Here is a 24975-nt window from a genome sequence, read left to right as displayed (position 1 = left end):
GAAGTTGGTGACCGAAATCTGACTGATTGTGACCCGCAGCAAGTTCATATTGCTTCAGCGACTCATGTGTCTCACACGCTGTAGACGCCGAAAGCGGTTCCGTACTCCTACCAAGTGGATATAAGCGCTATTTAGCGTTTTCTTCCCTCATGCCCGAGGCAAATGAGAAAAAAACTCGCCCTTGATCCTGGACCACCACCACGCAGACGAACCTCATTCTGCAAATGCCTCTGTTTGGCCGTCACGATTCCTGTCGCGTGCTTTATCGTGTGGGTAGTTGGGATGGGTGCATGGAAAGGAGTCAACACCGTCCGTCACCCTCATCAAGCACTGTACTATGGTTCCGCAAAGAATGCAACCGACGCCAAAGTCTACCCGTTACTGCAAGACCAAGATAGCTTCGACGTGCTTGCGACAGTTTTCCTTCGCGCAACAAAGGATGAGGAGGCCGCGCTTGCAGCTTCGCAGGGTCTATCGGCCACCAGAGTTGCCGCTGCACCTTCGGCAAGTGTGATGGAACTAAAAAAGTTTGGAAAGGTGGAAGTAAAGTTTGGAATCAACGACACCGATGTCGTCCGAGTCGACCGCCCACTCTTTTCTGACATTATTTTTCGGGGGTTGAGGTCGACAGACAAACATCGCGTGGCCCAAGTCAAGTTTCAGCTTCCAACCAACAGGTTCAAAGACGTGTACACGAATACAGATTTACGCGCTGCATTCCTCCTTATCCCCTCGTCGCCTTCGTTGATTGACCACGTCAAAAACTATTCGAGTTGGATTCCGGAGTCGGTGAAGCTACCTTTAATGCGGCCGTGAGTTCTCCCTCCTTAGTACCATGGCCAACTCACGTCGCATAGGGAAACAATCGAAGAAAAGACGATTCTTGATCTTGCCTTGGAGTCGTTTGCAGTTTCAATTCCATTGCTTCAGACCCATCAGATACCGAGCATTTGCCAGTCCACAAATGCTACAGATGGCGTTGGAAGTCCACTCATCAACAGTACAACGAGGCAGCCATACGTTGTTACAAGGCGGGTCCCTCCTTATTTTTCGTTGATTTGGCTCACCCTACGAAGAACACAACTAAGACTCATCCGGCAAACTCGCATTTTCAATGCCACTGCTTACAATATCTCACATCAGCAACTGAGAAGGACATCGGTGCGTGCCTTGTGTCTGACGTTCGTCCCATTCATTGGTGTCTCGCAATTGGCAGTGTGGTCAAGGATTCGGGTTCCAAGAGCCTGTTTTTTCGCTCTGCAACCGCCAATATTCCTCGAATGGAAATTTGGAGACTCTTCTGGAGTTGGACGTTCCTGAAGAAGGCAGAGCAGGAATTCGTTGGGCATATGCGCCATATCTGGACACCAAGGCAGAGGCTGCAGGTCCTAAAGTCAGTTGTTTTGTCTTGATTTCTTGCGCTGATGGATGGGTCGATAGGATATCGTCCGCATACCAGTTACAAGAAACTCTGACCCTTGTGCCACCGGAAACGATACTGACCCGGAGTTTCTGGACGTGACGTGGAATATTGGTTTTGCTGCCCGATCTCCTTCCAAAAAGTTCATTGGAGACCTCGCCTCTCAACCACAGGCTTTCAACCACAGTCTGACTGATTGTGACAAAATGAACGGACAAGATTCGGCAGAAGTTTTCAGTCAGTGAAGATGCTGCTTGGATTGTGAACTCTAATCATTGGCATAGGTGGCCTTTTTGGTCATCGTTTCTATGATGATGTCCACCCGCGCCGACGAATTGGCATCGATGTTGTAACGTGAGTTGCGTGTTGTGCCCTCTTCAAGTGCAAGGTCTAATCCTTCGGATAGGTACGGCTGTGGAATTGTCGCGGACCTACTTTTACTTCCATATTGGTGGACGCGTCTCTCCACCGTTGGCATAAGCTCTTCAGGGGCATTCCTGATTATCGGGTCAATACTTCTCCAACTACCATTATCCTTCTCCGACCAAGTTCACCGTCATGATCATAACGAACGGGACCGATTAATTTTTGTCCTTTTGTTTGCGGTTACAATGACGCTAATTCCGCCAGCGATCATGCTGAGGACACTATTACGGGCCGAATTTGGTTGGAAAAAATGGTACCCCACTGTAACACGGTCACCAGCGACACACCAGGAGCGACGGAGTGAAAGGGTCGACAGGGAAACGTCCTGGCTCGTTAAGCTCGCCATAGCAGTTGGTGTCGCACTTGCCTTCCATTTCGGAAAGCTCTACGACATCCATATCATAGCGGCATACTCTCCCATCGACTGTCCACCTGACGCTGAACAACACGGAGCCCTATACAACTTCCTCAGTCGACTAGGACCCAGCCTCCATCTCACGGGCGACATAAGCCAGTACATTCTCAACCACCGCCTCAAATCGTTTGGCGGGCAATATCGAGCAGCGGAAATACTTGGGTTTGTCGCATCCATGGCCCACTTGCTTCATTATGTCCCCGCTTTCGTCGGCCGAAGGGAGTTTCGCAGCTTCTTGTCTGTGGGCTGGTTCTTGTCTGCTCTCGTCTTCCGCTTGCCCATGTTGTGGCAGGCCCTCACACTTCCACCAGTCAAAGTAGTCGAAAATGACGAGGATTAGGTACATTCTGTCACGTACAAGCATAATTTAGACTATGAGCCGTTCCCAATGAGTGCAGTTATTCGCGTGTCGAATCCTTCGCTACGAATCGGCATTTCAGGAGTGTGGAATGGGTTCTTCATGACCGCGTCAGAATAGATTTCATAGACTTTCTGTAAGACAGCATCGGCGGTAGTCTCGCTGAGAGAGGTAAGAAGGACGAATTTAGTAGCTGAGGAACGACGTTAGATTTGCTAGCGGCGGAATGATGGTCGTACCCGTTGCGGTGAGGAGAATGGTCATCTTGAATGTTTCGCCCTCGATAACTTGAGCACCAGAGCTGGAGCCTATGGGCGAAAGCCGGCTTGTGATGGCATGTATTCCGTGGAGAGTACCAGCCAGAACGAGATATTCATTAAACGTGAGTTGCGCCAATCCATCTGGGTGGAGAGATCAAGGGAGGAAAACGCGTCGCTGGTAGACCACGCAAGGGTAAGCAGTGCCAAGCACCGATGACAATGGGGATGTCGATCAATTGAATGGTGATGACATAAGCCGTCAACCATGCATGTTGGGCCGTCTCGCAACCCGCTTCGGAACTTCCTTGGCCGCCGTTCCTGCTCACTATGTGCCTCCAAGTGTTCTCCAAGGCCGCTATGACATCAGCCACTTGCTGGGGAAGGGCCAGCAATCCACAGTATGGCATGCTCACGATCGAGAGCGGCAAGTCGAATCCAAAGACACATTTCTAAGTTACACTGAAAACTTGTGCAGCAACTGCGACGTCGCGATTAAGATATTCACCTCTGAAATGACTGCAATACAAGGCGATGAGGCGTTCGAGTTGGAGATTGCCCAACGAATATCTCGGCTCCCAGACACGTGCACACTCCCTGGGCGACGCCATCTCTTGACCTCTTCCGATTCGTTTGCGGTCACTGGCAATGGCGGTCGGTACCAATGTCTCGTTACGGAGCTGCTTGGCGTGTCGTTGCTGCATGACTCACTCTGTGGCCCGTCCGAGGCCCGCCGCCAGCTTCCCCTCCCCCTCGTGAAGACCATCACGTTCCAGATGCTTCAGGCGCTGCAGACGCTGCATGACGAATGTCAGGTGGTTCATACAGACATCAAGCACGATAACATTCTTCGCCGGCCTAGTGACGACTCTTTCATACTCGCCGACTATGGCTCCGGAATGCCGCTCAGCGAGCTGTCTCGCTTTCCCGACCGCCAGCTGCAGCCGCCTGCGCTTCGCTGTCCCGAGGTCATAGTCGGGTGTCCATGGGATACCAAGGCTGACATCTGGAATCTGGGGTGCATGGTGAGTACAAACACGCACGGCTCACAACGCATAATATAACCCTAACCCTAGGTTTTTGAGCTGGCAACCGCTCGGCGCTTGTTCAACCCGTCTGGAACCGCACAATATTCTGCAGAGCAATACCACCTCGCACGGATCTACGCCACATTCGTGCACGAGGACACCGAGGTTGAGCGCCTGCGAGACTCTTTATTCTCCAAGGGGCGGCATTTCGATGCATTCTTCCGCGCGCATGGTGGTATGTTAACCACACCTTGCAAGTCTCGAGTGCGCTAAATGACTATTAGGCCTCATCGTATCTATTGCCCGTGACCATCACGAGTCTCTCAACGGCATTCTCAAAGTTTACGGGATCGAGTCCGCACCGCTTGAGAGTCTTTTGACGGACATGCTCCGGGTGCACCCGGGTGACCGTCCATCGGTGAAGGAGTTGTTGTCACATCCTTTCTTTGCTCCAAACGGCAAAAAAAGCAGCACATAAAAAAAAGGGCCAAGTGTAAAGAACCCAACCTATGTTGGGATCACTGCTACTGTATATCACCTCACATTAATAAAAACTATGTCGTTGCATGTTAATTCGCTAGTAGAATGAGCTGTTGGACGAACAAAAATTAGAGCTAAAAGTAGCCAGTCACGCCGCAAACCTCGACCTGACTTTTGTACAACGTTCTATGGAGCCCAACGTTGCGAGCGACTACTCCAAGCCTGATTTGGGCTAAGGCCATTTATCTAACTCAGGTTTGCAAGTCAAGATTATTTCTGGCGCAGAATCTGCCAAATGTGAGGGCCTGCCACAACATGGGCAAGCGGAAGACGAGAGCAGACAAGAACCAGCCCACAGACAAGAAGCTGCAGAACTCCCTTCGGCCGACGAAAGCGGGGACATAATGAAGCAAGTGGGCCATGGATGCGACAAACCCAAGTATTTTCCGTTGCTCGGTATTGTCCACCAAACGATTTGAGGCGATGATTGAGAATGTACTGGCTTATGTCGCCCGTGAGATGGAGGCTGGGTCCTAGTCGACTGAGGAAGTTGTATACGGCTCCGTGTTGTTCAGCGTCAGGTGGACAGTCGATGGGAGAGTATGGCGCTATGATATGGATGTCGTAGAGCTTTCCGAAATGGAAGGCAAGTGCGACACCAACTGCTATGGCAAGCTTAACGAGCCAGGACGTTTCCCTGTCGACCCTTTCACTCCGTCGCTCCTGGTGTGTCGCTGGTGACCGCGTTACAGTGGGGTACCAGTTTTCCCAGCCAAATTCGGCCCGTAATATTGTCCTCAGCATGATCGCTGGCGGAATCAGCATCACTGTAACCGTGAACAAAACGACAAAATTTTGTCGATCCCGTTCGTCGAGATTATAACGGTAAAATTGGTCGGAGAAGAATAATAGCAGTTCGAGAAGTATTGACCCGATAAACAGGAATGCCCCCGAAGAGCTTATGCCGACGGTGGAGAGACGCGTCCACCAATATGGAAGTAAAAGTAGGTCCCCGACAATTCCACAGCCGTACCTATGCGAAGGATTAGACCTTGCACTTGAAGAGGGCACAACACGCAACTCACGTTACAACATCGATGCCAATTCGTCGGCGTGGGTGGACGTCATCGTAGAAACGATGACCAAAAAGGCCTCGCAGCTGCGGTAGAAGCCCAAGTGCGATCAAGAGCGGAGCCAAAGAGTCATTTAGATTCCACCAGTCAAAGTAGTCGAAAACGACGAGGATTAAAAGCGTATTGGTACATTCTGTCACGTACAAGAATAATTTAGACTATGAGCCGTTCCCAATGAGTGCAGTTATTCGCGTGTCGAATCCTTCGCTACGAATCGGCATTTCAGGAGTGTGGAATGGGTTCTTCATGACCGCGTCAGAATAGATTTCATATACTTTCTGTAAGACAGCATCGGCGGTAGTCTCGCTGAGAGAGGTAAGAAGGACGAATTTAGTGGCTGGGGAACGACGTTAGATTTGCTAGCGGCGGAATGATGGTCGTACCCGTTGCGGTGAGGAGAATGGTCATCTTGAATGTTTCGCCCTCGATAACTTGAGCACCAGAGCTGGAGCCTATGGGCGAAAGCCGGCTTGTGATGGCATGTATTCCGTGGAGAGTACCAGCCAGAACGAGATATTCATTGGACGTGAGTTGCGCCAATCCATCTGGGTGGAGAGATCAAGGGAGGAAAAACGCGTCGCTGGTGAAATGAACCGGCAAAGTTTCGCTGGTATACTAGTCCTCCAGCCTTGTTTATTACCTGAACAGGGTTAAGAAAGCAGAAGGAGCGACATGGCGAAACAGACCCAAAGACCGTAAATCGGCATGGAGGACGGAAGGAAAGGTTGGGTGATTGGCGGCACGGGGGTGACACCCGCTTTTTCTTCGGACAACCACGACTGCTGGCCACAAGGCGACCATGCTATGGCGCAGCGTGCTATTTATTGGCCTTTTTCTCGCTCAACCGACGCTCCAGCGGTCAACGCTTGGTCCACGCGAGCTGACACATCTCTCCCCCGCGGCAATTTCAACATTAATATCGTCGCCCGACCCACTAAAGCAGCTCGACCCGAATAACCCGTCCTCCCATTTGTCCAAAATTCTTATTCCCCGAGTCCGTACGTCCGTGAACAATCTATCTTTTCCGAGACACTCAAACTCAAAACAGCGGATACGCAAAATAATACTCTCGTTCGCAACTACATCGTCTCGAAATTGGAGGCTCTGAAATGGCACGTGGAGCAAGACGCATTCAATGACACTACGCCCTTTGGGCAGAAGCAGTTCACGAATATAATCGCTACCAAGGACCCGGCAGCGTCGCGGCGCGTTATTGTGGCTGCCCACTTCGATAGCAAGTATTTTCCGGAGCCGAACGAGGTTGGCACTGCTAACCAGAGCTCATCTCCTCTACTGACTAAGGACTAGTTTGTGGGGGCAACGGATTCTGCCGCACCTTGCGCTATGATGTTGGATTTGGCCGAAACACTCAATTCTTTATTGGACGAAAGAGCTCATCGACTCGAGGCCGGTATGGAGGATGACGAGGACGTGTCGGACACAACGCTCCAGCTTGTTTTCTTTGACGGTGAAGAGGCATTTGTCCAATGGACCGACACCGATTCTATCTACGGCGCAAGGTATGTTTTCGTACTGTCACGCAAGATTCGCCTTGTTAATTCAACCCCCAAGACATCTTGCTGAGAAATGGGCAACCACCTACGCGCTTCCCAACAGCAAACGCCGCCTTATGATGGGTCCGCAAGCGACAGAAATTTCGGGCATCGAGCATTTCATCTTACTCGACCTTCTCGGTGCAGCCAAACCTCTCATTCGCTCATACAACCTGGACACAGCGTGGTTATTCGATGCGTTGGTCTCGGCGGAGAAGAGACTGGGGGAGAGCGGCGCGTTCGCTTATGCCAAAGAGCAGGAAATGGCACCCGACAAATGGTCTTCGTTCTTCTACAAACGAACCTCAGCGACCATGAACTATGGCGGGATTGGCGATGATCATGTCCCTTTCCAAGAGAAGGGTGTGGACATTTTGCACCTGATCACGGCCCCATTCCCAGCAGTTTGGCATTCGATTCGTGTAAGTCTTTTTTTTGACCCGAAAACATCTTGATGACCACCACCCTCAGGATGATGCTTCAGCACTTCATATGCCGACACTGAGGCGATGGAATATTCTCATGCGTGTTTTCATGGCGGAGTACTTGAATTTGAAACCAGCAGAAAAGAAATCTAGAGAAGACGAGTCGAATACCGTCGTGGAGCGGTCTAGAGACGATCTTGTGAGTTCGTTTTGTTTTATTGAATGAACTTTTTCACTCAGTCCAATGGGCTAGTAGCGTGTATAACAGCATGCGTGTAACAATTGAGGTCTATAGGGTCCGAAGAACAAGAACTAAAGCAGCGGCAGCAGTGGAAATGGCTCTAGGCGTGTTGGAGAAGTGCTTTGTAACGCTTGATCAACGCGGAAGCGTCTCTCGCCAGCTATCGTCTTGTTAACCCCCCCTGGAATTTAGGAAGGAAAATGAACTACCTTCTCGTCGCGTTGGCTCTGGTACATTTGTTCGTTAGCAGCATCAAGAGAGTTTTGCAGCATTTGTTTGCGTTCAGTCGGAATCTCGGTCACTGGGGGGTGGATTAGCAAACTAGAGACGGACAGAAGACTAACGCATTTCGCTTGCAGTGTTGATTGTCTTGGAGCGACGGGGGAAAAGGTCTTGAATGCCTTGGGGGTACGATGCAAGAACGGCTTCCGACGCGTCCTTTTGCTGGTGAACAGAGAGGCGAATCTTCAAGACATAATACCTCAACGCTCTGCCACAAAGGTATGATATCTTCGCTGAACTTGTCTGCAGCTAATTCTTCGCCCTTCAGAGCCTGGATTTTAGCACGACCTTCTTCTCTAACCGCGCTATATTGGCTTGATATAGATGAGGCTCAGAGTAAAACGCACAAAGACGCGATTCCTTCGCGCGATATATCTCGTGCAAGTTTTCGGGCAGCTTCGTAGAGGGATTTCTTCTGGTTCTGGAAAGCGGCAGAGCGAGCAGTGGCCTTCTTGGCTTCTTTCTCTGTCGGGTTCAGTGAGCAATCAACAAATGGTAGATGTAGACAAGCACACACTTTTGTACTCGTCCAAGAATCGATTGAGCATCTCAGCGCTGTCTTCGCTTCCTCCAAGGTCCTCTTCATCGAATAGTTCAATATCGTCAGTGTCCTTGAAGGAGACAGTTGGACGCGTGGCGGACCGCTTCGTGGCCGCTTCTTTGGAAGAAACAATCAGGTTGATTTCGCGATTATTGAAGCAGTCATACTAGGCGTCCTGGCCATTTGACTGCAGCAGAGCAAGACGCGACGGTGACTAATCCGGATCATTCGGCCCTCAACTGACCGCTCTTAGCGTATGTGATGCAGAAAGCCCCATAGTGCTTCCCCATAATCGGAGGTCGCAAAGCAGAGCATCTCGTCGCCAACATCGAGGCTCTGGACATCTCTCTTTCGCCAGAGAGTTGCGGATACTGAGAGCGTGGACGACTTCTATGCGGCGATTCATAACTAATGGAGAAGGTTCTCACAGCAAGTCGCCGTTTGTCATCTAGATCTATCAGGGTCGATGGAATATCCCTCAAACGCTCGTTTGAGCGTGGAATTCTCCCTATGGCTCGTGCCCCACGGTATGGCTTGTCTATGACTCTAGGTACTTGTGCTCATGGCTCACAGGTATGGCGCTAGCACCTTGGGATGCTCTTGGAGGTGAACTGTGAACCGATGCCGAGGAAAAGGCACGCAAGGACAGCGGGAAGAAGGGTCGCATGCTCTTTGGCCCAACGAAGCCAAGTTTATTCAAGCTGGTAGATAATTTTGTGCTGATATTAAGTTATCCTGAAATGTCCGCAACAAAGAAAATTAGAGTGTAAATCGAGGCTTTATCGTCGGCTTGAACACAGGGAGGGGATGGGCCTAGGTTCGATCAGCACATACGAAGCAAGGACCAGTAAGAAAAATGTACCTCTGTGTTGAAGACATAATCTAGCCCAGAATGATGAGAGAGAAAATGACGAGAGACAAAAAAAAAGTACCTTCTAACGGCAGTACACTCTCGTCCGCGAAAGTGAGGTACAAGTATTTGAGGGTCTCGCTCTGATCAAAGATTGGTACGAGGTTGCTGCTGATAATGGGAAAGCGCACCAGGAAGAATGTTTCCTGCTTGTCGTCCAGCCTTGCAGGGACTGTATCCACATCGAGCACCGTTGCGTAACCTCCTCCCGGCAGTTTAGCATGTTGTTCAATGGCCTGAAATATTCCCCATGCGTGGTCACGGTACTTGGGGTCACCCGTAAGACGCCAAGCAAGGAAAAGTGATTCGGTGGTCTCGGGTCGGAGCATATAACGGGCATCGTAGGATGCGGGTCCACCAGGTCTATATGGTGAGTCCCTCGCCTTCCTTGGCAAAGTAAACGTACTTGGAGCCCTTGATATGCCACTCGCGCTCTGGTTGACCTGGATCAGGAAGAAACATAGCGATTTCGGGAGACATTCCACTGCATATCCTCGTTGAATCGGCCAGACACCTGAAGATTCACCCACGTTGCTGTTTTATGTGTTTCCATGCACCCATCTAGCAATTTCACGCCAGCATTCCAGTCCCTCTTCCCTATTTCACTTAGTTCGCTCATATGAGGAGGTCTGGATGGGCCAGAATGTGGAGAACGAGACAGAGCTGGTGCGCGTTTGGCCTGCCGATGATGTTCTGCCAGGTGAACTGTAGTTGCGCCTAGCATAAGTGATCCGCCGAGGAAGCACACAAGATGGTCTTGTTTGTGTTGAAGCGACCATGATCTAATCTCATTGAGATGGAGAAAAAGCAAGTGTGTGTGACCCACGTCCTCCAGTCCCCTCCACCCCCTCCAGGAATGAGTTCCGCCGTATACCAGACTTTGCGTTTGGGTGTTTGTCGGATGAGTTCCTTATGAATTCCAGCCATCGCATCTTGGTACATTCTGAGGTAAACCGGCTCCGTCCGAGCGGTCTGCAGATACTGCTTCCTGGTAAAAAATGAATTGTGTTGTTGGAGGTAGACCTGTCACAGACAGAAGATATTCATAATATGAATCTCCACGCGACCCTAATCGTATTTCTGACGGCGTAAAGGACCCGTCGTTCGAACTGCGACCTAGTCATTAGCTATTTTCTTCAACCGCTGTCAGAGGACCCACTTCATGGAGATCGGAACCAAGTTATTGGGTAGTTTTGCCTTGTCCACAACCTGCATCACTTTCTCGACCTTGTACCAGTATTCCTTGTTCCCTGTCTGTTCCGCTAGATAACGAAACTCGAGCTGGAGTGTTGTTGCTTCCGCAGTGCTCACAGACCCGTCAGGAATTCCAACCCGCAGTTGGAGGTTAGTTGAAGAATGAGGGAGTCCCGAGGGTGTGTTGAAGGACGGGAGAAGTCGGTCAGCGAGGTCAGTTGCATAATTGAGATACATTTTGTCGGAAGACAGATGGTAAGCGGAAAGAAGGCCTCCAAGAACGCGTATTGTTGTCTTTTGAAGGGGTGAGAATAGTAGTAGGACGAAATATAGGCTTGACAAACCTCAAAAGTATTGAAGCACCTGTCCCTCCCATCTCGGTCGAAGGTAAGGGAATTCCTGACCCATTCGCTGGCTTGCGTATACTCTTTATCGAGCCGCATGAGAAGCATCGTATCAAGTGCGTCAACAACAGTGTAGCCTATGCCTCCGCTTCGAGAAAGATTGGTTCCTCTGTGGCTTATTGGATGGTACTCGTCAGCACCCATTGCGTCGCGTGCTCAAGGCGCCAGTCAACAGGAGGCAGCGGATGTTGATAAACCATATGCGTACCATAGGCGGACCAAGCATGCTACATTCAGGAAGGTGGTCAGAAAATGTAGGAAAAATGAAAATACACACTTTGAAAGCAGCGACAACCGCGTCGCGTTTCGGCTTATCCGCTGGTAGCCTTGGTATTGTCGATTCCCTCTCTTCTTCTTCCACTATTTCCCCGCTCCCAAACCCAGGCTCCTCAAAGTCTGCTGGTGACCGATAGCGAGACGCGGGAGTGAAGTACTTGATAATGACGTGTCAGCTAAGTTGGCTTTATCAGCCACCAGAAGACTTGCAAGATGAGCAGCAATGCCAACAACGCATAACAGTCCGATGAGCTGAAGAGAGGTCCGTCGTCGCATAAGAAGAAAGCCAGACGGATGCCGATCGGTGAGGTGCCAGTGGCAGTGCAACTGGACGTTTCCAGTACATATTTGGCGTCATGGACTGGTCTGTGTTTTCGCGCATTCTCCGTCTTTCTCTGATCTGGAAGCAGCCTTGAACTGAATATACACCAGAGGATCCTTTCCGACATTGCTTCAAATGTCTCTGAGGCGGAAGATGACTTGTCCTATGCGCAGGACATCATAACATCCAAAGTTCAGACAAGGGCTGACCCCACCGAAGCCCTCCTGGTGAACGGTAATGGGACTGCAGACCCAGAAGATGAAGGCGGAGAGCCGAGGGTTTTCATGGTTTGTTTCTTCTATCACCTCACAGTATATGAAGCTGAACAAATATTCAACCAGTCAGCCTCACGAGTTCGTTGCAACATTGCTTTCGGCGAGCTCGTCGTCAACTTTCCCCAAGTCCACATCGACAATGCCATCGATACCCTAATGCCGGCGCTCATCGATGTGTTGCGGGATGTCCCTTATATCGACTTTGACAAGTGCCTCTCCTGGGAAGGTGAACACTCTCCCTGTTTGTGTCGGCCACCCCTTCCTCACCGGCGACGTAGAATGGGCACTCCCTGATCAACTCGTCTTTTCCACCGTTTCCGCTTTGCTCAGAATATCAACATCCCATGCCAAGTACAGCGAAGCAGCGACCAACGCTATCTTCTCCTTCATATCACACATTGTAGAGGAGATTGCCACTTCCAGCGGTGCGTGCCGCCATTCTACATATTTCTCTTACTCACATCCTCTAGCGCTCGACATCTTGACACAGCTGACCCCCGCTTTACACGGTCTATACCGTGCCATCAGCTCAACCTCCTTCCAATGGACCATCACCCAATGGCGTGAGCTCTGCCACCAGCTTGCCGGTTTGGGCGTACCAGATGTTGTTGACCGACTCAACCATCTACTCGCGGACATCCTGCAGAAAGAGCAAACAGATTTGGAAACGCTTCATTACGTGCAGACATTTGTCTCGCGTTATGTTTCGCGCGGCCGGCCTCTCAGCGGCTATTTCATTGTTTGTTGCGTCATCGAGACCAACTGGACCGTCCTTGCCCAAGTTCTCGTGCCTCCAGAATCGTCGCGGCAAGGTCCGTTCAGTGAGGCCGCGGCAGCGAACAAGGCGTGGGTCGCACTTACGCGCCATGCTGCTTCCGAGCTCGATATCAAGGACCTCGAGATTGAAGACACCCTACGCAAGACCGTGGAGTACTCTATGAAATGCTTCGGAGACTTGTATGTCCAGATTCAAGAGATGGATTCAGAGCCATCTTTGGACACCTACGCATACGAAACAATGTCCGAGAGTTTGGTAGGTTTTTTTTCATTCAGTTTGACGCCTATACTGATAAATCGCAGAAACTGGCCTCGATTTGCTCAATAGCAATCAACAAACTCGACGAAGCTTTGTACTCTCGATTGCTCCTCCTCTTGAGCGACCAGTCTCCAATTTCTGACAACCTCGTGCAAGAAGCGGCGCTCAAGGCAACGATCGTCTTGGTGCACAAGTGAGTATTATGGTTGCTGTCTAGTTCCATTCCTGACAAATTTTCAGTTTCCCAGACATTGCGGGAAATATGGCAGCACATCTTCGCCGCTTTGTGACATCGCCTCTGCCTATATTCGAATTCGAGTTTGCCTCAGAAACGCGCGCCCCTCCACCACTTGCTGCCGCAGCGAAATGTCTTGCTGCCTGCATCAAAGTAACTCATCATTTCATAAGGATTTCTTGAGGTTGACCATCTGCAGCTGGCCCCAGGGGACGACCTCATCATGTCCAACATGTATTCGCTGCTCAACTACATTGCTGCCACGAGTAAGGAGATCTTCGAGAGCTCCAGTAGCTCCCAGTTAATGAGCAATCCGTTATATAATGGTCAAGACCATGCTACTATTCAATCAGTGGAGACTGGCCTACGCGGACTATCCGAAGAAGAGAAGCGTCTCATTGGAATCAGCACTATCTCTGTCGTTACTCGACTTGCGTTGGAGTTCAAGATGGAGGAGGTCACGCGACTAACGATTTCGATGCTTCTGCAAAGGCTGCGCTCAGCGGAGCCGACTGTTGAGGCGGCCATTGCCTATAACTTGGTCGATCTGGCGTTGTCTGCCCCAGAAAGTGCTTTTATCGACATCATTCGGGTATTCTCGGTCATCAACCGATCAGCTAACCCGGATGATCCGAGGTTCTCCAATAACATGGTCAGAAAGAACTTCTCGCACCAACGTTGTCTCACATAATGCCAATAAATATAGGTGCTGGCAGCACAAACAAGGCTCGCTCAAGAACTCGATCGCCGACCTGAGCTCTACGAGATATACCTCGTAGAACTCTTGACTCTCTTTGCGGACAAGGGTGTTGCGATTCAGAATTTGAAGATTTCGAATCACCATATTAAGGTCTGTGGTTTATGCCCGTTGAGAAACTCCTAACGCGCTTTGTAGACCGACGATATGATTGAGCAACTCGCCTCACTTCTCCTTCCCATCGACGCTCTTCTTGCCCACGAAGATTTCAACCCGCAGACGAAGGCGGACAAAACTATCATTTCATTGTTCCGTAACATGTGGTTCCTCTGCATCTTGTTTGGCTTCACTTCCAATGACGAGGAAGACTCGGCTATGGAGTGGCAGCGACCCGCTCTCTCCCGCATCGCTGCCAAGACTCCTGCCACGGTCCTGGAAGAGTCTCATGACTCGGTTGCAAGCGTCGTCGAATATAATTCGGTGATAAGACAGGATTATGCCCATACCGCAAGTCTGTTTTCTAGCCACCAATCGGCGAACTAAGCTTTTTCCAGATCATATCGAAACGTAAATCGAGTTTAACCACACACATCTCCCTCCGCGCAAGCGACATACGATCGTTGTCGACCGGCCAGATTATATTTTTGCTTACTATGCATGACATGGAATCTATGCGTTCAGCTGCCGGATTAACGTCGTCATTGGTGTCTTACTTCATTAACGACAGCTTGAACAAGCATCCTGGCTTAAGTGCATGCATGGAATCCATCGCAGAAAAGGTATTTTCATATCACACTACTGAGTCGACTCTAAACAACGCAGGTCATTCGAGGGTGCATAAGTAGTCTTAATGTTCAAGCGGCGCAACAAGCACTCCCCGAGTCTTTATCCACAGAACTCCAAACTCTGTTGATATGCAGCACACACAGGATTGCCAAGGCTCGAGACATTGCGTCCAAATTCCTCAACCGCCTTATCACCTCATTCCCGTCACTCATGTGCGACCCACCACTCGTATTCGCGATTCTTGAAGTCCTCACGCTTCTTCGGCGTGCTTGCGAGAATGAATTCATCGACGAATACAACCCGACTTATGAGTTCCATTCGGATCGCACGGGAATCACACTGCAATTAACCGACAGCTATAGTGTTCGCAATGAGATCCTCGCACTACTACATCGAAACGCCAACAGCTGGTTCGAACTGGCTTTGAGTCGGGCACCAGTTGAACTTCAGTCGACGTTGCAAAAGTACCTCTCTGGGAACTCCTCCACTGGGGCGGAATGGACTGAGCTTGGAGCATCTGTGGCCGAGCAGTTTGGCAAGTCGATCGGCCCTGTTCAACGACAACTTGGTGAGTCCTGCTTGGATCCCTTCTCCCTCAAGTTCACATTCCGTAGTTTCTCTGTCAACCTTGTCGACCAAAAAGACCGACGGGGCCAAGTCTCTCGCAAGTCAAATAGCTAGCAAGGGCTATTTTGCGGGTGAAGCGGCTGGTATTCGACTTGCAAGTCGTCAAGGTTTGTGTCCTTAACCCTGCAATCATTATTTGATGCATGAGTAATAGGTGCTGACCAACTTGAGAAACTGCCTCCACAAGCTGCACCGTCGTCAGAAATCCAGGCGCTCAAGGCAAAGATGGCGCGCACATTTGAGGAGATTCGAAATAAAGTTAGCAGTGCGACTGTGCAAGACCTCAAACGCCTGTTATTCCGCTGTGCTGCTACCCTCATTTCACTGCCTCAGGTAATCTTGACAATTGTTGCCAACCAGTCTTCTCATCTGCTTCAGTGTGATTTCGAACTTCTTCACTACCTTGTTGCGCTGCCTTTTGAAGTCTCGACCCCATCAGCAGTGTCTGCTGGAATTGAGATCTGGACCTGGACAATTGCAGAGAAGCCCGACATCGAAGTTGGCTTGATGGGAGAGGTGTTAGCAGCGTGGTCCGATACTATTCGCCAGGAGAAAGGCATATTCTCAACTTCCCTCAAGTATGGATTTGTGTCCTTGTTATCACTATTTCGCTGATATTCTCCAAGCTACGATGACCCGTTTTACCATCCAATCGAATACAGCCCCACGGACAAGGAAACTATTGACCGAGAAATGTCGAATGCGCGTCGGCTGTTGACTCCACATGTGCTCGTACTGCAAATGCTGTTCAGTCGATTACAAGCAGCAAGGTATCGGCGACCTGGTGTGATGTTCCTTATCCAGCATCTCATTCTCCGCTCGGCTCGGGCACACAAACACATGAGGTGGGTTGTTTTTATCGACATTTTCCGTTGTAACAATTCAATCAGTACCCATGCATTAGCTCGCGAACCGCGCTTCTCTTTCCTACTATTTGGCTTTGAGACACTCAAGAGCTCACATCTCGACTCTTACTGCGAGAACATTCTCAGAGAAAACTTGTATAAGGTCGCATATTCATGGTTCACTGTTCGCCCACAGTCAGTTCAATATCCTTTGTGGTTATAACTAACTTGAGCCAGATGGTCTTTTGGTGCCAATCGAGTGCAAGTTGATGCAGACATTAAGGTCGTCTCGGAATTCCTCTCCTACCTCCAAACCGACGCCGTCCGTGGCTCAGCGGTCATCTCCAGTCTGGCTCCCGTGCAATCAGAATCAAAGTCATCACGTGAGTGATGCTAATCACCTTGGCTTGTCATTCACTCTTTCGCAGAGTTCACCCTCAAGTTGCGCAGCATCAACCATCCGTTGAAGCTCCTCGTAGAAAATGAGCTCAACCGTCTCTCTGTCTGGGCAAACCCCGTCAACGATCCAAAGCGGGGTTCTGACCATGTCGAGAGAGGTCTCTTCGAGGCCTCATGGGCTACTATGGTCCGCACGGTCTGGCAGATTGACCCTGCCATTGCTGTTCACCTCCCTGAGCGCTTCAAAAGTGCTGTCGTGGTGCGCAACGAGGTCACTAAACTTGTCCGCTCAACAACTCGTGATGTTCTTGACACACCGGAGGCTATCCCGTTCCTCCTCGGCGATCGTCTCGAAGCCGATGTTCAACGAGACTTGAAGCACCTCCTGCTTTGGGCCCCGGTTCCACCCGTAATTGCCAATACTTTCTTTGAACGACGCTTCAAGAACGATCCACTCGTGCTTCAATATGCTCATCGAGTACTTGAACAACATCCAGTTGATCTCACCTTTTTCTTTGTGCCTCAAGTAGTACAGGCCCTTCGTTATGATGATCTCGGTGCGTTAGGTCCAGCATTCCCAATATGTCCCTCATCCTCCTAGGCTATGTGGCTCGGTTCATATTCGAGACGGCCAAAATCTCGCAATTGTTCTGCCATCAAATCATATGGAACATGAAGGCCAACTGCTACAAGGATGATGCAGCCGAAATTGTGAGTCTCAAAGCAACCGTTGAGCCATTTCCTCATACTCGACATGCAGGAAGATCCTATGAAGCCTGCGCTGGATCGAATGACCGACGAAGTTGTTGCTTCTCTTTCTGGTGAAGCTCGCGCGTTCTACGATCGGGAGTTTGGCTTCTTCAACGAGGTTACGTCGATTTCTGGCAAGCTCAAGCCGTACATCAAAAAAACAAAGCCAGAGAAAAAGGTCCTCGTTTAGCTCTCCTTTGCTGCCACTTTATTAACATTATGATAGGCGAAAATTGACGAAGAAATGGCGAAGATCACGGTCGACGTTGGCGTTTATCTTCCCAGCAATCCCGATGGTATCGTCGTTGACATCGACAAGAAGTCCGGCCGGCCACTGCAAAGTCATGCCAAGGCGCCATTCATGGCTACTTTCAAAGTGCGCAAGGACATGATTGTGGTCAACGAGAACCCTGAATCGTTGCTTGACGGGAACGACACTGTGAAGACGCGGGTCGAATACGATGTTTGGCAGCAGGCGATCTTCAAAGTCGGCGATGATTGTCGGCAGGATGTTCTTGCGCTCCAAGTCATTGCCATGTTCAAGAACATTTTCGAGAGTGTTGGCTTGACGTTGTACCTGTTCCCTTATCGTGTTACGGCAACGGCTCCAGGTGTTCGTCTGTTCTCTTCATACCAAAGTTTGCAGCTGATTCATCAACAGTGCGGAGTAATTGACGTGGTTCCGAATGCGACATCTCGAGACGAAATGGGGCGGGCCAAAGTTAACGATCTACTCGACTTTTTCGTAGCCAAGTATGGTGGACAAGACACTGTCGCATTCCAAAGAGCGCGATTGAACTTCATCCAGTCGATGGCTGCGTACTCTGTCGCGTGCTACATACTCCAGATCAAAGACCGTCATAACGGCAATATTATGATTGACGGAGAAGGGCATATAGTGCATATCGGTGCGTGCTCAAACAGAAAGAGACCATAGTCCTGACGTCTTTGTAGACTTTGGGTTCCTGTTTGACATAGATAAGTTTATCTTGGCCCTTCTTTCTTGTCCTCGTAACTGACTTTTTCTCCGTTTGATGATTACGCCCCGGAGTCAGTTGCATCTCGTTTCGTTTTTTGTCATGCTGACACAACTTCAGGGAGTAAAATTCGAGCCGCATTCTTTCAAGCTTAATCACGAAATGGTTCTACTAATGGGAGGACGATACTCGCAAGGCTACCAGCTTTTCCAGAACCTCACGGTCAAAGCGTTCCTCGCCATCCGCCCTCACGCGGAACAGCTCGTCAACACGGTTCAATTGATGCTTGACACCGGGCTGCCCTCGTTCAAAGGCGAGCCGACAATCAAGCGGCTACGGGATCGGTTTGCGTTGGGCTTGAATGAGCGGCAGGCGGCGGAGTGGATGATGAGCGTCATCAAGAATGCGCATGAGAATGTCCGCAGTACTGCGTATGACGAGTTCCAGCGACTCCAGAACGGTATTCCGTATAAGTAGAGCAGCGCTAATTACTTTACCAAGTGTTGTTAATAGCGGTCGGTAGACCCGAAAGCGAGCGGGTCATGGAGTTGTCGGATATGTGGGTGGAGCTTTTTTGAGCGTGGACCCTCCCTTAGTTATGTTAGATTTTATGCATCAAAGAAACTATATCGCTTCGAGTATAAGCTACACATCTCATTCAATAATACTAACGTCGCAGAGTTGCGTAATACCTAGCAACGTGCAGCCATCAAACCCTTCTGGAAATCACTGATGGGTTGATGGTGAGTGATGGTAGAATCAGACGATTCCCTCCACACAAGCCACACACACAGAGGAAATGCTAGTATGGTAGGATTGGTAGTGGCTCTCTAGATATACTGAATCAGGTTTGATAAGCTCAGTAAGTGATTACAGAGCATTACAAGCAATACCGCAGGCCGCCATCAAACCTTCTGATGGAGCAGATTTCTGGCTTTCACGGCCTTTATAGACGCGTCGGGACAATTCATGGGGTAGTGGTAGCCTTTCTCTTATCGCCGTACCATAAATAAAGGGCTCCAGGACCAAAAAAACGCGTTATTTACGCTAGAGATGGTCAAAAACAAGGGATCCGTGGTTTCTCTATAGAAAAGCGGTATTCTTTCGATGTTTTTACCATCCTACTACTCCAAAATGTCCATTAAACAAGCTTTGGTGGGGTAGTGGTAACCTGGGTCGTTGCCAAGTCGATTCGCTTGCGATTCGACCCGCCGGGGGTTCGATTCCCCCCCAAAGCAGTCAGCAAATAAGACCTTCATTGAGCTTATCTTTTTCCTCTCCCTCTGTCTCTCTCTCTCTCTCTCTTACACCAAACTTATTTTATGACACTCTGCTGAGCATAATTTATTCCCTTCCGCTAAACTATACCAAGTAGTTTTCATTAGCTTTGCATCCTTCCCAACCTACAATCATACACATTCAGATGCAGACACTGCAATCCATATGCGCATCTGGACATTACATAGGTCAATCAAGAGACCTCGAGCTCTGAATTCAGTTTGCAAGAGCTTACCAAAACGTCGATTGAAATCATCTAGCTGGTCGTTCAAGACTCGATTGAAGATCAATAAGTTAACGCGATCTTGTTTGTTGCATGCGTCGCAGGATGATGTCAAGACATTACTTACCGTGGACATCGTCACGGGATCCATAGTAGTTGCATTGTGATGTGGCAAAGGAATGGTAATCTTTTCCAACCATCGAGAGAGCCAAGTGGCGGTCTGGATGCCATCCCATTGCATCTTGTGTGCTTGTGGACAACCACTGACTCGGTGTCTGGTCCAATCGGCCCCGGCGACCGACTGGTAAATAAAAGGCTGGTCAAATGTTTTCACAGGATGCTGTGTTTTTGTATGTGTACGATGGGATTTGAGACAAGCGGAAACCCCCTCCTCGTAGAGTGCACAGAGCTGAGCCAGTCTCTGTCCTTGCGCCCACGTCAATAGCCGCATCTCGGGGAAGTCCACAGTTCGTGTATCGATTTTCAGTCGGAGAGCAGAGTAGACTGCCTTTTTGGTCACCTCTAACTGGTTACAGAGGATCCCCAACGCAAAGAACCGCGCGGGGAGTGTATTGACGAGATCACAGTCGGCGAGGACTTTCTTTAAAGCCTTCTCGGTGATTGTGAAGCCATATTTATGAGCCGCCTGGAAGGTTGCGTAGAAGTCGTCCAGGCTCTCAGCATCCACAATTCGCAAGTGTTGCGGGTCCGTCATTGGATATGCGCAAGAGAGCAGTCGGTGCAACACCTTATGCGGCTCGGCGAGTTCGACGACAGGCTTGCCATCGCGCAAAACTGTGTCGGCAGCCACGCTGGTGCCAACGACCAACATACCCTCGAAGACTTCTGATGTAAACTTGAGGATGTCGCCGTGGACGTAGAAATCGAAGCCATCGCTTGAACGCAAGATGACATCGGCAGGTTTGGATGGATGGAACGAGTCATCGCCGGTGCTTGCAAACGGCGCAGAGGCGTCTTTGAAAGTCGTGGACATCCAGATCGTGGTGGGACAAAACTGACTCGTGGGCTACCAATAAGCGCTCAAGCCCCGTGCTCATGATAATTATTGTTTCCCAGTTCAAGATCAAGGCAAGAGCAGAGCTGTCAGAAATTTGGTAAGATATCAAACGGGACTCGAACGACCCAGATTACCACTACCCCACCAAACAAAAAAAAATCAGTTGTATCCAGAGTCGATGAAAACAAAACAAAAACGGGTGTTGCTCAAGTCATTTGTACGTCTCTTATTTTCCTCGTACTAATCTCTACTCGGACGCAGAGGCTCGACGCGTGGCAAATGCACCAAAATGCCTGCTGATTTGATTAGGAAAGCTTGTTCAGTGCCGTCTCCCTTCAAAAACGTCAATAAATATGGTGATAGTACACAAACAGGTATGCTTACAATCAAGGAATTCGGAAAGCCCGGGTCGAAGGGAACAGCGCTTTCGAGGTACTGGATCTGTTCTGGCGAGAGAGAGATGTCAAGGGCCTCGATGTTGGCGACGAGATGCTCGACTTTGCGCCCTCCGATGATGGGGAAGCAGTGCGGAGCCTTCTGCATCACATAGGCGATGGCGACTAGAAACTGTGAGTGCGTAGGATCTAAGAAAGGCAATAATCTCCTTACCAGCTTGAATAGACTTGGCTCCAACCTCGGCAGCAACTTTTTCAAGAGCGCGCGACATCTTAATTTCAGTTTCGTTGCGCTCCCAAGGGCCGAAAAGCATGCGACCCTTCTCCCCGCTGTCCCTGCGCGCCGTTTCCTCCGCATCGGTTCGCAGTTTGCCTCCCCCAAGAACGTCCCAAGGTGCCAGCGCCATACCTGTAAGCCATTTGAGCACAAGTACCACGAGTGATAGACAAGCCATACCGTGGGCACGAGCCATGGGGAGAATTTCACGCTCAAACGAGCGTTCGAGGATATTCCATCGACCCTGATAGATGACAAACGGCGACTTCCCGTGGTCCTTCGCGTAGCGATTGGCCTCCGAGACGACCCAGGCAGGCGCGTCTGAAATGCCGAGGTAGAGGACCTTCCCCTGGACAACGAGGTTGTGGAGGCCATTCATCACCTCTTCGACACTCGTGTCCCAATCCCACCAATGCACATAGAGAATGTCGATATATGATGTACGCAGCTTCTTCAGGCTGGCTTCGACGCTAATATGCATCGACTTGACGTTGTTGCCTGCGTGGTTGGCCTTGTTGAGGAAGCCTGGTTTGCGCTGCGGGAACAGAGCAGTATACTGGCAATTAATGAGCTTGTGGCGGGCGAACCCAGTGGAGGAGAAGCTTGCCTTGGTTGCAATGACCATCTGGTCGCGAATCTTGCGCTGCTCCATCCATTCGCCCAGGAATTCCTCAGACGACTGGTCCTGGCTGTTGATCACAATGAAAACGAGCATTTTAGAACAGCGCTGAGAAAGCTTACTAGTTGTTCGCTGTGTCGATGAAGTTGCCGCCCTTCTCGGCAAACGCGTCCAGCAGCTTGAAGCTCGATTCCTTGTCCATCGAGCCCATCCCAAGATGGCCCCATTTGTCGCCGATGCTCATGGCGCCGAGCTGCAGAGGGGAGACGTGTATGCCCGCATTGGGGGAGAGGGTTCGGTAGTGGGCAAGTTTTGTCGCTGCAGGAATGGGAGCCTCGATGAAAGACATGGCGAGATGAGGTGGAAGGCATTCCCCCTCGCTCCTTTATACCGAAACTCGAGGTATACAGACGCGCTTGGCCTAGCTCTGCGGTCATTGGAGTCGTCAGGCGAAAGCATGGTCAGACACCAAGCGGCGGGCGTCCGAGAAGACAAACGAATGTCCGTGACAGGACGCGCCGACATTTATATGGTCACGCACTTTTGGCTTCGCCGGAGCGATGAGAACGTTACAGAACCAAAGTTTTGGCTCAAGCAAATCGTCGCAAAGCTATTCAGCTGGATTTCGCCTACCCATCCGTGTTTGCTTAGCCAATTAGTTTTCTCCAGACCAAGTGTTCAATGACTGTAAAGACAATACTCTAACGTATTGTAACCTCACCTTGGAACTTCCTTCTTTATAAACACCCATCTGGACACACCATCATCCTGCATCACCCATTCTCTCTCCAAAACATACCCACCCTTCCGCGGCAACCATCTGGCCCAGATCACCCAATAGGCAAGCCCCAGAACGGAAATGAGAAGCGAGACCACGGCATGCAACTATCCGGATCGACACTATCAGCGAGTGCTTCGCAAAAATCGAATGGGAACTGACAAAGTACGGGAGGCCCTCGTAAACCCGCTTTCCTTCTGGCGGAGGAACGAGCGGCACGACGAGAAGAAACACGTTTGAGAGGAAGAAGAATGCAGAGACCCAGCGCGGAGCGACAAATGGCGGCGACCATGCATATGCTTTGAATATGCGCGTATGGAGGAGGATAAGGCCGAATGACACGAGAGTGTTGATTAGTGCAAGGGAGTACGAAGAAGCTATGATCATCAGGGAGTGCGACTGAGATGGAGAGGAAACTTACTACTAATCATGAACAGATAGGCATCCCCGGGAGGCGGTCCGAGGACAAAGAGACACGATACGATGTACTGCGTCAGTAAACCAGCTAGCGGCGCATTAAATGGCTTATTCGAAGCAAAGAAGCCTGAATATGGTAGAATGCCTTCACGTCCGAGTTCTTGGATAACTAGGGGAGACATGAGTTGACAACGGAGGAGCCCAAAACCTATTGACCTCTGCCCTGTGTAAATTGACCAGCAAGAAGATTTCCCAAGGTTGAGAGAGCGATAAAAACACTGAGAGCCTATGTGAAGAATAAGACATTCAGCCAATGATTAGCAGCATCCACACCCTCTCAGTTGTTGGTCCAAACAAATTTCGGAAGAATAAGGCCCTGTTTACACTGAGAAAATGATCTAGAAGACGATTGAGGACATACGCAATAATCCGTCTACTGCCTAACACGTCTTCCTTACTCACCACCACAAAATACGCGACATTCACGAGTAAATACACGACGCTGACTGCACCCATAGCCAGCGGAGCAGCGCGTTTGATTGTCCTCACGGGATCTTTTACTTCGCTCAACGCGTAGTTGGCGTTGGCATACCCGATAAAGGACCAAATGACGCTGTAGAGTGCGGTCGCGACACCGTTGGCGCCACCATTTCCAGTGCCCTCCCAAAATTCGTGCCACGACACGAAGTTGCGTGGGGCGGGGTATTCAGGGCGTGTTGGAATGATACCGAGAAGGGATAGAGCCCCAACAAGTGCAATGCTAGAGAGGATCGCGAGTTTGAATACCCCGAGAGTGTTTTGCAGACGAATTCCGAGGTCGGGAAGGGTGCCGTGGGTGACGAGACAGAATGTGAGCACCATAACGGCGACTAACCGCGACGCGACGCGTGTCGGTTCAATCGACAAGGCATGGAGGACATCTATAGACTTTGAGAAGGACGAATAAAGTAACAAAACGACCCACATTCTCCGAACACGATGCTATTTGCTGCTGCAGAGCCCTTTCAGCGTCCGGATAAGCAAAAAGGATGGCAAAAAGAGAATGCTCACGATAAGCAAAGTGTACGCGACAAACGAGCAGCTGACCAGGAATCTCGGTTTCCGATAAATATATTCCAAGTAGTTCTTCTCTCCGCCATTCCGCGGCAGGCCCTGAAAGCGTTATTGACTTGATGTGCAAAGCCAGACAAGAAACTCACTGTTCCCAGTTCCACATAAACCGCCGTCCCAGCGGCCGCGATGATTGCGCCAATCAACCACATTGTCAAGGCGAGCCCGACGCTGCCTGACGAGCGTAGAATGACACTGGGCGTGGCATATATCCTAAACCAAGGTGTAAGTAACACCCAAACACCAGATTAAACATACCCTGTCCCGATAACGCGGTTGAACACGAGAAAGACCGCACTGAACAGGCCTATCACAGACGATATTCTTCAAGGACGTAAGTGGTGGCAACATGGCGCACCGAGTTTCCGCTTTGCCTTGGGGATGTTGTCGAAGGACTCGCCAAATGTGCCTAGTGCGCTCCTCAGTCGGAGTTTGACCGCTGGCATTGCTTAAGTACCGTCGTTATGCACTACATCCACCGCCACGGGGTCAAGAGGTGGCTGGCCAGCGAGTAATGGGGTGGTCTCTTCAACTTGGCTGGGATGACCGTGACGAGCCAAAGCCATGA

At 50.2% G+C, this 24975-nt stretch overlaps 11 protein-coding genes across 11 annotated transcripts; 4 read left to right on the top strand and 7 right to left on the bottom strand.

The window, feature by feature from the left end:
• Window positions 1-162: 162 nt before the first annotated feature.
• MIND_01085000 (uncharacterized protein) lies at window positions 163-2601 on the top strand (the record flags this gene model as incomplete). The annotated part of the gene is made up of 7 exons (XM_037367421.1): window positions 163-812; window positions 858-1031; window positions 1077-1161; window positions 1217-1393; window positions 1441-1657; window positions 1705-1774; window positions 1827-2601. The coding sequence occupies 7 exons, from the start codon at window positions 163-165 to the stop codon at window positions 2599-2601; spliced, it is 2148 nt and encodes a 715-aa protein (XP_037216815.1).
• A 32-nt stretch (window positions 2602-2633) lies between these two features.
• Window positions 2634-2883, bottom strand: MIND_01084900 (Trafficking protein particle complex subunit; the record flags this gene model as incomplete). The annotated part of the gene is made up of 2 exons (XM_037367420.1): window positions 2634-2812; window positions 2859-2883. The coding sequence occupies 2 exons, from the start codon at window positions 2881-2883 to the stop codon at window positions 2634-2636; spliced, it is 204 nt and encodes a 67-aa protein (XP_037216814.1).
• A 265-nt stretch (window positions 2884-3148) lies between these two features.
• MIND_01084800 (Kinase-like protein) lies at window positions 3149-4382 on the top strand (the record flags this gene model as incomplete). The annotated part of the gene is made up of 3 exons (XM_037367419.1): window positions 3149-3901; window positions 3953-4139; window positions 4189-4382. The coding sequence occupies 3 exons, from the start codon at window positions 3149-3151 to the stop codon at window positions 4380-4382; spliced, it is 1134 nt and encodes a 377-aa protein (XP_037216813.1).
• Window positions 4383-4654: 272 nt separating this feature from the next.
• MIND_01084700 (uncharacterized protein) lies at window positions 4655-5512 on the bottom strand (the record flags this gene model as incomplete). Its single annotated transcript, XM_037367418.1, has 2 exons — window positions 4655-5417; window positions 5475-5512. 2 exons carry the CDS (start codon window positions 5510-5512, stop codon window positions 4655-4657), a joined length of 801 nt encoding a protein of 266 aa, XP_037216812.1.
• Window positions 5513-5675: 163 nt separating this feature from the next.
• On the bottom strand, window positions 5676-6239 carry MIND_01084600 (Trafficking protein particle complex subunit; the record flags this gene model as incomplete). The annotated part of the gene is made up of 4 exons (XM_037367417.1): window positions 6204-6239; window positions 6112-6157; window positions 5901-6062; window positions 5676-5854 (listed from the first exon to the last, which is right to left on the bottom strand). The coding sequence occupies exons 1-4, from the start codon at window positions 6222-6224 to the stop codon at window positions 5676-5678; spliced, it is 408 nt and encodes a 135-aa protein (XP_037216811.1). The 5' UTR covers window positions 6225-6239.
• Window positions 6240-6274: 35 nt separating this feature from the next.
• On the top strand, window positions 6275-7760 carry MIND_01084500 (Peptide hydrolase; the record flags this gene model as incomplete). The annotated part of the gene is made up of 6 exons (XM_037367416.1): window positions 6275-6515; window positions 6566-6777; window positions 6826-7037; window positions 7090-7492; window positions 7542-7694; window positions 7752-7760. Exons 1-6 carry the CDS (start codon window positions 6317-6319, stop codon window positions 7758-7760), a joined length of 1188 nt encoding a protein of 395 aa, XP_037216810.1. The 5' UTR covers window positions 6275-6316.
• Window positions 7761-7836: 76 nt separating this feature from the next.
• On the bottom strand, window positions 7837-8772 carry MIND_01084400 (uncharacterized protein; the record flags this gene model as incomplete). Its single annotated transcript, XM_037367415.1, has 7 exons — window positions 8727-8772; window positions 8536-8676; window positions 8366-8483; window positions 8218-8314; window positions 8081-8174; window positions 7946-8037; window positions 7837-7896 (listed from the first exon to the last, which is right to left on the bottom strand). The coding sequence occupies exons 1-7, from the start codon at window positions 8740-8742 to the stop codon at window positions 7837-7839; spliced, it is 618 nt and encodes a 205-aa protein (XP_037216809.1). The 5' UTR covers window positions 8743-8772.
• Window positions 8773-9318: 546 nt separating this feature from the next.
• On the bottom strand, window positions 9319-11652 carry MIND_01084300 (alpha-1,2-Mannosidase; the record flags this gene model as incomplete). Its single annotated transcript, XM_037367414.1, has 13 exons — window positions 11554-11652; window positions 11345-11500; window positions 11276-11294; window positions 11008-11222; window positions 10629-10957; window positions 10504-10578; window positions 10296-10457; window positions 10000-10251; window positions 9876-9953; window positions 9601-9832; window positions 9492-9552; window positions 9422-9441; window positions 9319-9372 (listed from the first exon to the last, which is right to left on the bottom strand). The coding sequence occupies exons 1-13, from the start codon at window positions 11617-11619 to the stop codon at window positions 9319-9321; spliced, it is 1719 nt and encodes a 572-aa protein (XP_037216808.1). The 5' UTR covers window positions 11620-11652.
• Window positions 11653-11666: 14 nt separating this feature from the next.
• Window positions 11667-18769, top strand: MIND_01084200 (uncharacterized protein; the record flags this gene model as incomplete). Its single annotated transcript, XM_037367413.1, has 24 exons — window positions 11667-11707; window positions 11754-11952; window positions 12007-12166; window positions 12219-12365; window positions 12411-12973; window positions 13021-13169; window positions 13217-13364; window positions 13411-13863; window positions 13918-14061; window positions 14107-14423; window positions 14453-14687; window positions 14731-15262; window positions 15309-15428; window positions 15476-15654; window positions 15700-15899; window positions 15948-16166; window positions 16212-16361; window positions 16404-16549; window positions 16595-17122; window positions 17167-17276; window positions 17326-17493; window positions 17542-17928; window positions 17977-18213; window positions 18413-18769. The coding sequence occupies exons 1-24, from the start codon at window positions 11700-11702 to the stop codon at window positions 18767-18769; spliced, it is 5856 nt and encodes a 1951-aa protein (XP_037216807.1). The 5' UTR covers window positions 11667-11699.
• Window positions 18770-19711: 942 nt separating this feature from the next.
• On the bottom strand, window positions 19712-22451 carry MIND_01084100 (H-K-ATPase alpha; the record flags this gene model as incomplete). The annotated part of the gene is made up of 11 exons (XM_037367412.1): window positions 19712-19743; window positions 19806-19844; window positions 19921-20109; window positions 20154-20768; window positions 20814-20820; window positions 21097-21144; window positions 21196-21371; window positions 21421-21615; window positions 21664-22039; window positions 22091-22172; window positions 22225-22451. The coding sequence occupies 11 exons, from the start codon at window positions 22449-22451 to the stop codon at window positions 19712-19714; spliced, it is 1986 nt and encodes a 661-aa protein (XP_037216806.1).
• A 414-nt stretch (window positions 22452-22865) lies between these two features.
• MIND_01084000 (High affinity methionine permease) lies at window positions 22866-24973 on the bottom strand (the record flags this gene model as incomplete). Its single annotated transcript, XM_037367411.1, has 11 exons — window positions 22866-23257; window positions 23302-23466; window positions 23514-23583; window positions 23631-23673; window positions 23719-24217; window positions 24262-24298; window positions 24348-24449; window positions 24497-24620; window positions 24666-24714; window positions 24766-24816; window positions 24865-24973. 11 exons carry the CDS (start codon window positions 24971-24973, stop codon window positions 22866-22868), a joined length of 1641 nt encoding a protein of 546 aa, XP_037216805.1.
• Window positions 24974-24975: the final 2 nt, after the last annotated feature.

This window comes from Mycena indigotica (genome assembly GCF_014461135.1).
Source record: "Mycena indigotica strain 171206Taipei chromosome Unknown Mind.scaff0009, whole genome shotgun sequence".
NCBI classification, from domain to species: domain Eukaryota; kingdom Fungi; phylum Basidiomycota; class Agaricomycetes; order Agaricales; family Mycenaceae; genus Mycena; species Mycena indigotica.
This window is presented reverse-complemented; position numbering and strand designations above follow the sequence as displayed.